This window comes from Eleutherodactylus coqui, chromosome 4 (assembly GCF_035609145.1).
Source record: "Eleutherodactylus coqui strain aEleCoq1 chromosome 4, aEleCoq1.hap1, whole genome shotgun sequence".
Taxonomy (NCBI): domain Eukaryota; kingdom Metazoa; phylum Chordata; class Amphibia; order Anura; family Eleutherodactylidae; genus Eleutherodactylus; species Eleutherodactylus coqui.
The window spans coordinates 284,056,911-284,072,399 of NC_089840.1; the positions used below are offsets into that span (position 1 = coordinate 284,056,911).

The 15,489-nt window shown below is 45.9% G+C and overlaps 1 protein-coding gene across 3 annotated transcripts in view; it reads left to right on the forward strand.

The window, feature by feature from the left end:
• Nucleotides 1-601: 601 nt before the first annotated feature.
• The window catches only part of LOC136624388 (gastrula zinc finger protein XlCGF26.1-like), a 148,765-nt gene continuing 133,877 nt past the window's right edge, over nt 602-15,489 (forward strand). For 2 of the 3 annotated variants that reach the window (XM_066598362.1, XM_066598361.1), the window contains exons 1-2: nt 602-732; nt 2,164-2,296. In XM_066598362.1, coding sequence (XP_066454459.1) covers nt 2,219-2,296 — 78 coding nt within the window. In that variant the 5' untranslated portion in view covers nt 602-732; nt 2,164-2,218. Of the gene's footprint in view, nt 733-2,163; nt 2,297-2,923; nt 3,104-3,192; nt 3,317-3,398; nt 3,464-3,833; nt 3,937-11,248; nt 14,688-15,489 lie in introns of those variants that run through there. The other variant, XM_066598364.1, reaches the window with a different exon arrangement.

Here is a 15,489-nt window from a genome sequence, read left to right on the forward strand (position 1 = left end):
CCTCCGTCTCACACGCTCGGCTCCGCTCCTCCGTCTCACACGCTCGGCTCCGCTCCTCCGTCTCGCACACGCTCGGCTCCGCTCCTCCGTCTCACACGCTCGGCTCCGCTCCTCCGTCTCGCACACGCTCGGCTCCGCTCCTCCATCTCACACACGCTCAGCTCCGCTCCTCCGTCTCACACACGCTCGGCTCTGCTCCTCCGTCTCACACACGCTCGGCTCTGCTCCTCCGTCTCGCACACACTCGGCTCCGCTCCTCCGTCTCACACACACTCGGCTCCCCTCCTCCGTCTCACACGCTCAGCTCCGCTCCTCCGTCTCACACACGCTCGGCTCTGCTCCTCCGTCTCACACACGCTCAGCTCCGCTCCTCCGTCTCACACACGCTCGGCTCTGCTCCTCCGTCTCGCACACGCTCGGCTCCGCTCCTCCGTCTCGCACACACTCGGCTCTGCTCCATCCACTCTCTGAATACATCCTCACACAGCAGAGTCCTGCATCCACTGAGCGGAGAGACCTGGTCATGTGACCCCTTGTCCCCGCCCACACACTGATCACATGACGGTGACATCATCACAGGTCCTGTAAGCACAGAACAATAAATATATCTCCTGCCCTCACATGTAACATTCCTGTAAGGCCGCTGTCACACGGGGGGATCTGTGGGAATATTTGGCACACAATACTCTATGAATAGAACCCACTGATCTCAATGTGTTCACTCACAAGCAGGTATTTACGTTGCGATTTCCCCCCCCCCCCCCCCCTTCTGTGGCGCCGCATGCTTCTCCAGATTGTCTCGGCTCAGTCTGCAGCTATTTGCGCCTCGCGGGTGAATATATCTGTATGTCTCTGTATTACGCTACATTCTCACGGGCGGCGCAATATTGAGCCGAGAAGCTCCGCCCAGTATCATACTTCTCAACGTGCAGTTTTTTCACGGGGATATAAAGCATCTGTGAAATTGCGCTGCTCACGACCGTGTAAGGATAGCACGTGTTTCCATTGACTTCAGTGGGTGCGGCGTTCTGAGGAAACTCCCACAGATCCACCATGCTGCTCGCTGGAGGAAATCCATTTAAAGAAATGTGAGTTTCCCGGTGGTGAGAATAAGCCCTTAGACTGAGCTCACACGCGGCACCGAGGATCAGTTCTTCATATATTTGTCAACCACAGCCGAAAAACACATGTAGATTTTTTAAATAATTTTTTTCATTTGCAGACATTTTTTTTAAATTGCATGGAACTTCTAAAAGTCACCGACTTGTTAAAAACCACATGTTTTTTTTAAATTTATGCTGCTTTTCACACACCCTTCAGAACCTCATCTAAAGATCCATTTATGAATGTCGCCTCACTGCAATGTGATTGGCTAATGGAGATTGTAAGGAATAATCCTTGCGCATATTAAGAAGTTCTTGTATTCCGTGTATCCTTGTATGTTGGAAGCTTACTGATCCCCTCAGAGTGATGGTAGAGCTCTAAAAGATACCAGCTGTATACAGAGATAGTGATTACAGTGCAGTTACCTCCAGTATTAGTGATTACAGTGCAGTGACCTCCAGTATTAGTGGTAACAGTGATCACAGGTGATATGTCTTCTGATTGGGGTCATCCATTTATCTTCTTTCTCCGGGCCCAGACCGCCATAAAGACTTCATCCAGTTATGACTAGACTCTGCACACTTTGGCTATCCTGATGCTACCCCAATTAACCTCTCAGTAACTACCCCATAGTACTAATGCATCTTCTGTGGTCTGACAAATCAGTAATGTCTCTTTCCCTTTAACTCAGATGTCCCTTTGTGACTGCACTAAGCTATAATGCTGCCTTTGTTGCCCCCATTTAGTTATAGTGACTGCTATATTTTACCCAGTGCCGCTCTGTTCCCAGCACCACCTGACTACGCCCCCTCTCCAGCTTTGCGCTCAGTGTGTCTGGGGTTCATGGGACGAGTGAGGCAATGCTGGAAGACAGAAGATGGCTGATAATGGTGCTAATGAACTGGGGGTCAGCAGTGGGGGCCGAGCAGTGGGGTGTGGAGGGGGCTGTGTTGGGGGTCAGTGGGGGTGCGGAAGGGAAGAGGGGGGGAATGTCCAGTAATTGTATTATTATAGCGGATTTTGTATGATGTTACATTGTCTCGTCTTCTTCCCTTTCAGGATCCTCGGCTGATATCTTCTATATCAGATAATTATCCTGATTGACCCGACAAGGATGGAGAGGAACCGGGACAAGATGGCGGAGAGTATATTCACCCTCACCCTAGAGATACTCTTCCAGCTTACAGGAGAGGTGAGAGATTCTGGGGATGACGTCACGTTCCATCATTCTTTTCTCTGTCAGTCTCTGGTCACATCTACGGCAGAGGATTTACTGCCAATTCAGTCCTTCGGCCGCCTTCACATGAAGCAAGATTACTACGGGCGTTCCACAATGGCAGGCTGCAGCTATTATGCTGTAAATACGCAGCGGCCAAATCCACATCTAAATGGCTCGTATTATGCTGCGGACTTACTTGCCAAACTGCTGCTGATTTTATCCTTTGTTCTTCAGGGGTTCAAAATCCGCAGCATAAATCCGTAGTATAAATAGTCTCGCTGCGGATTTAGAATCTGCCGCAGTTTTCAAAAACTAAGTAGATTTGTTATAGAAAATACCGGCACCGCGTGAAAGACATTTTATAAATCTCCCCGCATGGCCTGTACTGTAAATGCTGCAGCCAAGTGTGAAGACGGCCGGAATGCTGGAAACTATTGCAGCTCGCTGTCATTTCTCTGGTAAAATGCTGAACAGCCAACAGAATAGAACATTAGAACTGATGAACACAGATGTGAAGAGCCGACATAACTGCTGGACCAGACGGGGAGGACTCTAGAAATGTCTGCAGGGATATTTATGGATGTATCTCCCCATAAACAGGATTACACGGTAGTGAAGAAGACTTCTAGTGATGGCTGTCAGGCCCCGGTGTCTGATGGATGGGGAAGAACCCTGAGCCCAATCACAGGGCCTCCACCTCACCCCCTGATACTGGAGGAGATTAATGAGCAGAAGATCCTAGAACTCACCAACAAGATGATTGAGCTGCTGACTGGAGAGGTGACAGTGCTGGGAATGCCGGGACATTATACAGTAACGCTATGGCGGTATAACGTGTCTGGGTGATGACGGTATCATTGTGTTGTCAGGTTCCTATAAGGTGTCAGGACGTCACTGTCTATTTCTCCATGGAGGAGTGGGAGTATTTAGAAGGACACAAGGATCTGTACAAAGACGTCACGATGGAGGACCACCAGCCCCTCCCATCACCAGGTAATAGACAGGACTAAATCCACACGGCCTTTATTATTTGTATGTAGAGAATGAATTCAGTGGCTGTCTGTGTTTTCTGCAGGTAGATCCAGTAAGAGAACAGCAGCGGAGAGATGTCCCTGTCCTCTTCTTCCACAGGATGATCAGGTAGATGGTGAGAAGGTCTCATGAAATCTCCCCTCTGGTCTGTAGGATGGCTGGGAAGGTCTTGTGTTCAGTCTTATTATATGATTGATACTTGTGTAATGAGAAAGCTGGAGATGGCAGGATTACAGCCGACCGCAGACATTAGATCTCCGCATCTTATCACTATTTTCTGGTTCTGGAGACTTCTGGTTGGAATAAAGAACCAACAGGTTGGAGTTATACAGGAGACCTGCAGCTATTTGGCCCAGATCACTACTGCTGTCATGTCATTCTGGCTCCTCATACTAATTAATGACCTTTTCTGGCCATGTAAAACCTTCCACACGACTTCTCCAACTGCGTGATGACTTTTACAATATTTATTTCACAGCTGGTGAAACTGGAGGAAGATCCGATCCCTATTGATGCTACAGAGATACATGTGAGGGGGTATCAGCCGTATAAGGAGGAGATCCCTACAGATGACCCCCCAGGTGAGACTACATGTAGAGAAGAGTCTGTGTTGTCGGGGTTTTCGGCTGTATATTCCCTTATTCAGCCAAAATACATAATAAAGTGTAAATGTTATATAATATTTTTATGTAAATATTTTTTTTTTAATATTCAAGAATTTCAGGAACATCTCAATCACACATCAGATGTGGATGATCTCCATCCTCTGCAGACTCTTTTATGTCTGTCACATGTGCTCATTGTGAAGCTGCTCTTATCTGTGAAGAGAACGGGGTGCCAATGGCCGACCTGCCAATTCTGGGTTGTCTGACGAATACTCCTCAAGCTGCATGGTGCTGGGATGTGAGCTCAGCTTCCACTACAAGAGGTCGGGCCCTCGAGGCCCCTCATGGAGTGTTTCTGACAGTTTGGTCAGCAGTCTGATGGTGGTAATTCTGTGCGGTTCTGATGCTAATTCTCCTTGCACAAAGGAGCAGCACTGTGTGCCTGCAGGCTGCAACGAGCACAAATCAGTCAGCAGTTCTGTAATAATTGTGGAATATACAGCAATAAGCTATAGAAGCAGTTATGTTATTTCCCTTTAATGTTTTGGTAGAGCTATAGGCGCCGTGTAAGGAGAAGCCATCCTCATTCTGCATGCAGCTGCTCCTTCCATCTGCCACCAGCAGATACCTGTTATGGCTGGCAGGGACAGGTGGACAGAGGGTCCGTACGCCAGTCCTCTCCCATGTCCATACCTACTTGCCCCCCTGGGGTGACAACTGGGCAACGGTCACTGCTCTGCACTAGGGACAGGGACCCCAAGGAAGGAGGGTCAGGGAGACAGGCAAGTGGGTACCGCGTAGCTCACTGGATGCAACAACTAAGCAAACCAGAGAGAAGTCGGGAAACAGGCCAGGTCAAACCAGAAAGGCACATGCGCAGTACAGAGGACAAACCAAAAACAGAGTCAGACCAGAGTGCCATGCGGCCGACCAACAGACAGACGCGCCCACGCACCACTGGAGGGACGTACCTCTTAAGGAGCGACTTGTAGAAAACCCTGTGAATTCTCCACATGTCCGGCAGGGCCAGCGTGTACGCCATAGGATTAACCACTCTGGTGACTGGAAAAGGGCCCACAAATCAGGGAGCCAGCTTCAAAGAGGGCACTTTTAATTTCAAATTCTTAGAAGACAAGTACACTAACTGGCCCACAGAAAAAGGTTCCGAAAGGATACAGGTACTTCTGCTCCTCCTTAATATCGCACCCCTGGACTGCTCCAAGTTGCCACGCACCTTCTCTTACACCTCCCGCAGGTCCTGGACCCGAGTGTCTGCAGAAGGACACTGTGAAATTGAAATTAAAACCAAAATTACAGAAGAAGGGAGAAACGCCAGACGCCGAATGTGTGTAGTTATTGATGGCAAATTCAGCCAACGGTAGATAATTGACCCAGAGACTCTGACAATCACTCACATATATCCTGAGATACTGAACCAGTTTCTGGTTCATACGTTCTGTCTGCCCATTGGACTCTGGGTGGAAGGCAGAGGAAAATGACAACCCGATACTGATACCCTTACGAAAAGCCCTCCAAAACTGGGCAACAAATTGGATTCCCCGGTCGGAAACAATATCCTTGGGAGCCCCATGCAGGCGGACAATCTCCTTGATAAATATGATGGCTAGCTCAGGAGCGGACAGAAGCTTCTTGAGGGCAGTAAAATGTGACATCTTGGAAAATTTGTCGATGACCACCAAGATGACCGAGCACCCCTGGGACTCAGGCAAGTCGGTAATAAAATCCATCGACAGATGGGTCCATGGTCTCTCCAGGACGGGGAGAGGAAGAAGCAGACCTTCAGGCAGTCTCCGTACACTCTTCCTTCGGGCACAAAAAGGGCAGGACTATTCCCTTACTTCCCAAGACATTTGTGGCCACCAATACAGACGACCACACAGCTTCAGGGTGCCTTGGACTCCTGGATGACCTGCTAAGACCGACAAATGAACTTCCTCCAGTATGAGAAGCCGCAAGGCCCTGAGAACAAATAACCTCCTCTCAGAGAGGCATTCGGGAACGGACTGCTGAGCCGTCCGGAGTAGAGCAGCAGTGTCGGACGTAAGAGCAGCTATCCATCACGCCCGGGCCCAAAATACCCTCTGTCTGAGGCTCCTCTACCTCCAATACCCCGAAGTTGCAGGACCAAGCATCAGCTTTGACATTTTTGGACCCAGGCACATATGTAACTACAAAATTGAAGTGTGAAAAAAACATTGCCCACCTAGCCTGACGACCATTCAGGTGCTTGCCGGACTCCAGATAAACACAATTCTTATAGTCCGTGAGGACCGTAATAGTATGACGAGCACCCTCTAAGAAATGTCTCCATTTATCAAATGCCCATTTTATGGCCAATAATTCCCTGTTGCCAACATCATAGTTGCGTTCCGCCTGATTGAACTTCCTGGAAAAGAGCGCACAGGGTTGGAGACAAGGTCGGACGGAAGAGTCCTGCAAGAGGACTGCCCCAACACCATGTTCAGAGGCATCCACTTCAATGATGAACAGGCGATCTAAATCCGGCTGGGCCAAAACCAGTGCTGTGGAAAAGGCCCTCTTGAGAAGTGTGGAGGCCTTAACCGCCTCCTGCAACCAGAAATCAACCCATGCCATCTTTTTGGTCAGGTTAGTCAAGGGTTTGGCCACCACTGAAAAGTTCTTAATAAATTTCAGATAAAAGTTTGCGAACCCCAAAAAGCGTTGTAAAGCCTTTAAGTTGGCAGGTTGCACCCTTTCGGTGATGGCCTTGTCTGAGTCCATCTGGATGGCTGATGGAGAAATGACATATCCCAGAAAAGCAATCTCCTGTACCCCAAAAAAGGCATTTCTCAAACTTAGCATACAAGTGATGGGCTCGAAGGAGGGAAAGAAGAGTCCGTAAATGCTTAACATGGCTCTACCAATCAGAAGAGAATATCTGAATGTCATCCAAATATACAACCAGGTACGTGCCCAGGATGTTGTGAAAAATGGTGTTCATAAAACCTTGAAAAATATTTGGTGCATTACATAACCCTAATGGCATGGCTAAACATTCAAAATGCCCCAAAGGAGTATTAAACGCTGTTTTCGATTCATCCCCCTCCCTGATACAGATGAGATTATAGGCTCCCTGAAGATCGAGCTTGGATAACCAACGGGCCCCTACAACCTGGGTGAGGAGGTCACGAATCAGGGGTAAGGAGTACTGATTCTTGGTGGTTATCTTGTTCAAGGCTCTATAAGCAACACAGGGCCGAAGGCTACTATCCTTCTTCTCCACGAAAAATAACCCTGCCCCTGCAGGTGATTCGGAAGGACGTATATGTCCCTTGGCGAGACTTTCTGTAATATACTCCTTCATAGCCTCGCATTCTGGGACCATTATATTATATATCCCCCCTTGGGGATCTTGCTCCCAGGAATAAGATCGATCTTGCTCCCGGAGATAAGATCGATCTTGCAATCCCATTCCTGGTGCGGAGGCAACATCTCAGACAGTTGTTTCGAAAACACGTCAGAAAAATCCTCAATATACGGAGGTAGCCCCTTTACCTGACACTCAGTGGAATGCACCTGAACTGAGACCAAATGCTCACTGCAACCTTGCCCCCATTGCATTAGTTCAGAGGTGGACCAATCAAACTGGGGATTGTGAAGCCGGAACCAAGGTAACCCGAGGACTAAATCCACGGAAAAGCTCTCCATCACCAAGAATGAACACACCTCAGAATGTATCGCACCCTACAGAAAAAACTAGTTCAGGAGTCCTTGTACTGATTAACCCCACTGACAACAGAGTTGACTTAATACCCGAGACCCAGATAGGAGGATTTACCGGTAAAAGACATGCAGACATAGACTTGAGAAATTCAAAATTAACGAAGTTCGCGGCAGCCCCCGAATCAATAAAGGCCCAACCATTGAGGTGATGAACACTATACGAAATGGAGAACGGCACAAACAATTTGGAACATTCCGGAAGTACCTGAGCTCCTAGGCGATCCCTCTGGACATCACCTAGGAGTGGAAGTTTTCCGGCAGCTGTTTCTTGGGGCAGTTGGTGACCCGATAACCAGGACCTCCACAATAAAGGCATAGTCGATTCCTGAACCAAAATTCCTTGCGCTCCTTTAGGAACATAGAGCTCACCTCCATTGCCTCGACTTCGTTGATAGCTGAGGTCAAGGGCGGATTCTCGGACCAGGTCACGGGCAGTTCGGTCCGAGTCTTGCTCCGGGCCCTAAGACGATGGTCAGCCTTTACCGCGATAGTCATAGCCTGTTCTAGCATCTCGGGTTTAGGGTGCGACAGCAACAGATCTTTAACTGACTCAGACAACCTAGTAAGAAATAAATCTTTCAAAGCGTGGTCATTCCACCTTGACTCCACACAAAACTGCCGAAACTGGGAGCAGAATTCTTCCATGGAACGCCCTCCCTGCCGGAGACTCAATAACTTACTCACGGCATACCCGCCCTATCTGGCTCGTCATAAATCTGGCCAAGGTCCGTAAAAAAGGCATCTACCGATTGGCGGGGCCATGGGTCAGGAGAATGCCCAGCTTTGAGGGTCGCCCCTCAAACGTAAAATAATTATGCCCACCCTCTGGTATTCTGAACCCGACGAGTGGGGATGTAACTCAAAATATAACCTGCACGCTTCCCGAAATGAGAAAAACGTCCTACGGTCACCTGAAAAAATGTCAGGGAGAGAGACCTTATGCCTGACCACATACCCCAGGAATGCAGCAGTTGCGCCCGAAGCGCTGGTAGCGGACTGCTACTGAAGCTGGAGCCGAGTGGACAGGTCCTGCACCAAACCAGTCAAGACTTGCACCTGGTTGGCAAGTGCTGCAACAGCCTCCATATCAGGGGTCGAAACGGGTACCCAGCAGCAATATGGGCCAGTGTTTCTGTTACGGCTGGCAGAGAAAGGAGAACAGGGGGTCCCTACGCAAGCCCTCTCCCGTGTCCCTACCTACTCGCCCCCCCCTGGGCTAGGCCCCAGGGTGACAACTGGGCGATGGTCACTGCACTGCACTAGGGACAGGGACCCCAAAGAAGGAGGGCCAGGAAGACCGGCAGTTGGGTACCGCATAGTTGACAAGACGTAACAACTAAGCAAACCAGAGAGAAGTCGGGAAACAGGCCGGGTCAAACCAGAAAGACACGTGCGCTGTACAGGGGGACAAACCAAAACAGAGTCAGAGTAAAAGCCAAAGTCAGAACACAAGAAGTCAGCTCAATAATGCGGGTGTAGGCAGACTGAGTCAGAACCAAACACTGGCAACCAGTGTCTGGCCCAGCCAGGTATATAAGTAGAACTCCCTGCCCAGAGGGGCGTCGAGAAGTCACATGACACCAGAGGCAATCACAAGATCGCCTCTCCCTCGAGGCGCGCACCAACCAGAGTGCCGCGCGGCCGACCGGCGGACAGGCGCGCCAGCGCATGATGCAGGGCACGCTGCCGGCCGCCGCAACCAAAAAACAGAACGGGGAAACCCCCGGGCCCCGCAGCTCCAGGACAAGCGTTCCACCTCACCCAGACACCGGCGCTCCCAGTGGTAACCCCATCTCTAACAATACCCCATGCACTATGTCAGGGTCTCTGCAACACCCAATCACTCCTGTCCTCCAGTGCTGCCTCCGCACATGTACAAGTACTATTATAAGGTCACCAGACGTCCCAATTTAGGCGGGACAGTCCCACTTTTGGCCCCCTGGCAGGACAGCCATTTATCCCGCCTTTGGGACTTTTGTCTCGTCTTTGTCCCACTTCCAGCACTTCTGGCTACCAAAGTGATTACAAACTGGAGTGCTGCAACTCCCTGCTGGTAATCACTTTGCAGTGCCATGGCAGATGCACACACTGACATCAGATGTTCAGTTTGTGCATCCGGGATCTTCCTCCCCCCTCCCCTGACCTCTCCTCTTTAGTTTCGCGAGAAGAGAGGAGAAGGGAAACGGCACTGCTGCGGGTGCACATACACTTCCTCCCGCATCAGCGCGAAGAAGTGGAGAAGCAGCGGTTCTCTGTAGATCAGGAAGAGGGTAAGTTTCATGGGTTTCATCGGTTTGGGGGTCACTATGACTAGTGAGAGCCACTGTGGGGGTCACTATTACTACCGAGGACCACTTTGGAGGACACTATTACTACTGAGGGCCACTGGGGGACACTATTACTAATGAGGGCTAGTGTGGGGAACACTATTACTACTGGGGCCGACATGGGCGGCACTATTTCTATTGAGAGCTACTGTGGGAGTCACTATAACTACTGGGGCTTCTTTGGGGAACACTATTACTACTGGGCCTTCTTTGGGGGACAATATTACTACTGAGGGCCACTGTGGGGGACACTATTACTAATGAGGGCTACTGTGCGGGACACTATTACTACTGGGGCCGACATGGGCGGCACTATTTCTTTTGAGAGCTACTGTGGGAGTCACTATAACTATTGGGGCTTCTTTGGGGAACACTCTGTAATGTATTTATTGTTCAGCCCACATATTTCAGGCCGCATGGACACTCAAGGAGATAAATAATGCAGATTAATCCAAAGTTTAAAAGACCTTGTATAATATAATTTTTATTTTGTATAATTGTGTACAATTTTGTTTGCCAGATGTAAAACCGTTATAAATGCCCCCCCCCTCCCCCCCCCAACACACACATGGACGTACCTGAAATGTGAGTTTGGATCTTTCATTTGGGTGGGTGAGAGGGTGCCAGTATATTTTTGAGAGTTTTATTTTTTCAGGTACCACGTAAGGTTGACTGGGGATATTGTCAGTTAGAAAGGATCACCTTGTAGGATCCCTGAATGTTACGATAGGATGTTCCTCAGGTGGGAATGTTTGGTATTAAAGCGTATTAATTGCATCTAGAAATTTCCCTCTGCTTCCAGTCAGGCTGCACACCTGAGATGGATCTTGTTTGGTGGCCATTTTCTTCTGGAATTACGCACGTACGTACTTCTGGTAGCCCAGTTATAAGAAGTAACCATACTGTTAACATGTCTCTGTGTCATATGCTTGAGAAGGGATGCAGATTTGTCAGTAAGCCCTCTGACATGCATTGCATTTACTGTATTGTATCTATTGTCCTACCCACCCACACTTTGGAGCGTGGGGTTTTTGTAACGTGTCATCTTCACAATTTGTATGCATATTTTGTATAGAAATGTAATAAAATAATAATATAATTGTTATAATCAAAAATATTAAAATATACATATAGATGTAATAAAATATTAATATAATTGTAATGTTATATATAAAAATCTGTTTTATTCTTGGCAGATGACGACACCAGGAGATCAGAGGAACATCTAATATCATCAGGTTTTACAGTGGAAGATAATGCTATCATACAAGATACATATATAGAGCCTGCCATTATCACGGATATACCCTCAGTCCTTCCCAGCAAACATCTGTCATCTGATACTTTTATACAGGTTCCATCTTCTGAGCCATCACAGAATAGTGAGCAACATAACATTTACAGAAGAGATGTTAAAGAAGAAACAGTTGTCACAGGGGAGAAGTCATATTCATGTTCAGAATGTGGGAAGTGTTTTGCCCAGAAATCACATCTTGTTGAACATCAGAAAATTCACACAGGAGAGAGGCCATATTCATGTTCTGAATGTGGGAAATATTTTACTACTAAATCAAATCTTGTTAAACATGAGAAAATTCACACAGGGAAGAAGCCATTTTCCTGCTCAGAATGTGGGAATTGTTTTACCCAAAAATCACATCTTATTAGACATCAGAGAAGTCACACAGGAGAGAAGCCATTTTTCTGTTCTGAATGTGGGAATTGTTTTACTCAGAAATCACATCTTGTTAGACACCAGAGAACTAAAACAGGGGAGAAGCCATTTTACTGTTCAGAATGTGGGAAGTGTTTTACCTATAAATCAAGTCTTGTTAAACATCAGAGAATTCACACAGGAGAGAGGCCATTTTTCTGTTCAGAATGTGGGAAATGTTTTACCTATAAATCCAGTCTTGTTAAACATGAGAGAATTCACACAAGGTAGAAGCCTTTTTTCTGTTCAGAATGTTTTACAGATGAATCAAATCAAGTTAAACATCAGAAATTTCACCCAAGAGAGAATCCATTTTACTGTTCAGAATGAGGAAAATTTTTTACAACTAAATCAAACCTTGTTACACATCAGAGAACTCACCCAGACGAGAAGCCCTTTACTTCTTCAGACTTTGACGATATTTTACAGATACCGTGTTTCCCTGATAATAAGACTCTATCATATTAATTTTTGCCCCAAAAGAGGCACTAGTTCTTATTTTTGGGGGATGTCTTTTATACTTGCCTAGCAAGCTTGGTGTAGTTCCCTCCTGCTGGTTCCGTCCCGATTAGTTCTCAAGCACTGCACAGCCAATCAATGCAGCCCTCAATGAACCTATGTGATGGCTGTTTTGATGTCTTCTTGGGTTCTCTTGATTGAAAGCCTGGGCCACCTCACATGAACTTCTGTTATCGACCATTAAGATTATCTCATTTTGCCCTATCCAGGGTACAAATGAGATAATCTTTATGGTTAATATCATCTTCTGGTACCTGAAAAGTCATGCAATTAGTGTCTTCCATACTACATAATTTCACATAACTTTATTAATACTCAAGATCACATCATCCATAACTTGTAAATGGTTGCAGGTATTGAAAAAAATGACTGTGCCTATCAATTTCTGATGAAAGTCTGCCTTTTAATCATGCATCCCATGATCCTTTTTTCATTGAAGTCTTTTGGGCTTAATCTAAGACGGCTGCCAACAAGATAGCCAATAGGCACTATCACTAGGGCAAAAAGTTTGTACCCACCTATCTAATAGCTTTGCAATAACCAATTGCTTATATCTAACGACCTCTGGGATATACCCTTGTTTTGCATTCTCTGTATTTCTTAAAGGGATTGTCCCACTTCTAGCTGTTTTTTTGCAGGTAGCAGACAGCTCTGTACATTGCTCACAGTGTTAGGAGTTGGTACTGCCGTCTGAGTCCTACTGAAGTGAATGGTACTGAGCCTGTAAAACCAATCAAGGCCACTGCATAATGTACAGAGCTGTCTGCTCCTTGCAGCAAAAAAGCTAGAAGTGGGACAACCACTGTTAAAGAGAAAGCAAGGTGCATGTAGACATGTTTAACTAATAGATATAATAATCTCTTTACGTGTATTGCATCTGAATTGCAGATTTCTTGAAAATTCCTCATATCGACATTAAGACTCCTTATGGCGGATGGTCAGAAAACTTCCTTACATACCTCCATTATGGTGCTTTATTAGATACTTGCTTTCTCTTTTTGTGAGGGTCTCCTTGCTCGTATTTCTTATCTATTACCTACTTACCTTTTTAGCTTGTAAAAGTCTAAATAAACCTTACTTTCTTTAACCCCCTTAGTGACCACCCATATGTGTTTCCACGTCATGTGTGTCTGGGCTTTAATCAACAGGGCTGTAAAAACACTCTGGCCCTGTAGAGTAAAGCCCCATGGTCTGTGAGTGAAACAGCTCCCTGAGTCTGAAACTACCATGGGAGGGCCACAGTCTGTGGCTCCAGTGGATAACGGCCATCATGTAAAGTTTAAAAAAAAGTTTCAAAAGTTAGTTTCATCTTCCTTCACGGATCGTATCCATGAGGGGAAATGAAATTACTGACTTAAGGCCCCTTTATCAGCCGAACCTTCCTCGGCGTCTGCACATGTGCCCGTCGGCATGGCGGGCGCAAGCACAAAAGCTGATAATTGCCTAAGAAATTTAAAATCTCCCTGCTTCTGGCTACTGAATGCCGTTATCCAATGAATAATGGCAATTATGTAAAAGTTTTAAAAAAGTTGAAGTTTAATCTCCCTTCACCAATGCAATTTGCAAAAATATGAAATTTTATTTTTTATCCTCTAAATTCCATTAACTCCTGAAAAAAAAACTGTGGGGGCAAAATGCTCATGACAACCCTCAGTGATATATTAAGGGGTGTATTTTAATATGTTGAGGGATATCTATCATTCTGACACCTACGAGCCTTTGCAATCTTGGATTGGTGTAGGAAAACAAACATGTTACTCAAAATGTTAATAAGTAATGTTAAATTTGTACATCTCATAAATACTTAAAAAAACGTAAAGTTTTTCAAATGTGTTCCAGAATAAAGTAAACAGATGGAAATTTATCTCATGAAAATTTTTTAGTATGTTTGCGCATATTTGACATATTGCAGTTAAAATGAAATTTTTTTCAAATTTTCTAAATCTTGGTGCTTTTAATAAATATACACAAATTTATCGGTCTATTTTTACCACCTGAATGAAGTGCAATATGTGGTGAAAAGCAATGTCAGAATTACTTAGATATGCAAAGCCTTTACGGAGTTTTTTTATGTTAAAGTGACACATGTCAGATTTCCAAAATTTGGCCTGATCATTAAGGAGCAAAAAGGGTTGGTCACTAAGGGGTTAATCTGACACTGTGAGACCAGATCACTTGGATGCCTTACAGATCAATACAATTTCTATTTTCACCTTTGTCTTGTTTAAAAGCTTAGTGCTGTACATTGTATAATGGTTGTACCTTGTATTGCAGCTTAATCCTGTTCACTTCAATGGGACAGAGATGCACGAGGCCATGTGATCTAAGAGCATGACATCACAGGCCAAAGACACTAAAATTATAGGGCTCCTGGAAGTTGGGCTCCCACCAGTCTGATATTACTGTATACGTATGTGTGTGTGTGTATATGTGTATGAATCTATGTGTGTGTGTGTGTGTGTATATATATATATATAAAAATAATATATGGTGAAAGCCTTCACTGTCTGGCTGACTGACTCGACACTAATTCTCTTACTTCCTGATGTCGCACAAACATGAAATTTAGCAGGAGCATTCTTTAGGTCCTAAATAGGAAAAGTAAACGGGACCACAACATGCGATGCTTTGATCGCTCCTGCAGTATGATGTAATACCATAGCATTACATCATACTGCAATCTAGCAGGCAGTCTATGACGCCACTCCATGGGGACTGCTTGATAGGCAGTCTGCTAAAGCAACCCTGGAGCCTTTCAGAAGGCCCCCGGCTGTCATGACACCTGCACGGCTCCCTACGATCTCATGCGCAGTGGCCGTTCGGGGGATTTAAATGCCACTGTCAGACCTGGCCTGGATATCACACAAGTGAAAGAAGCAGTGCAAAACCAAAAAACATAGAGGGAGCTTGTCTTTAGGGTTACCGAGAGCCGTGAACAACTAAACGGCTAACAATAACAACAACTTAATTTTCACAAAGTCTGTTGCTATCTGATAATTTCTTTCAAAATCATTTATAAAGAAATCTAAAACTTTTCTTTATAAGACATTCCCCTAGCCATGTGATATAATATAAACATACAATAATGTCCACAGAATAAACTAAACCTATCTTGTATCTGTTTGTTTTGATAAGTGAATGCAACACAATTTCTTGGAGGAACACGGTGCTTTGCAAGGCAATTGCATGCTTGATTCGGAGGCT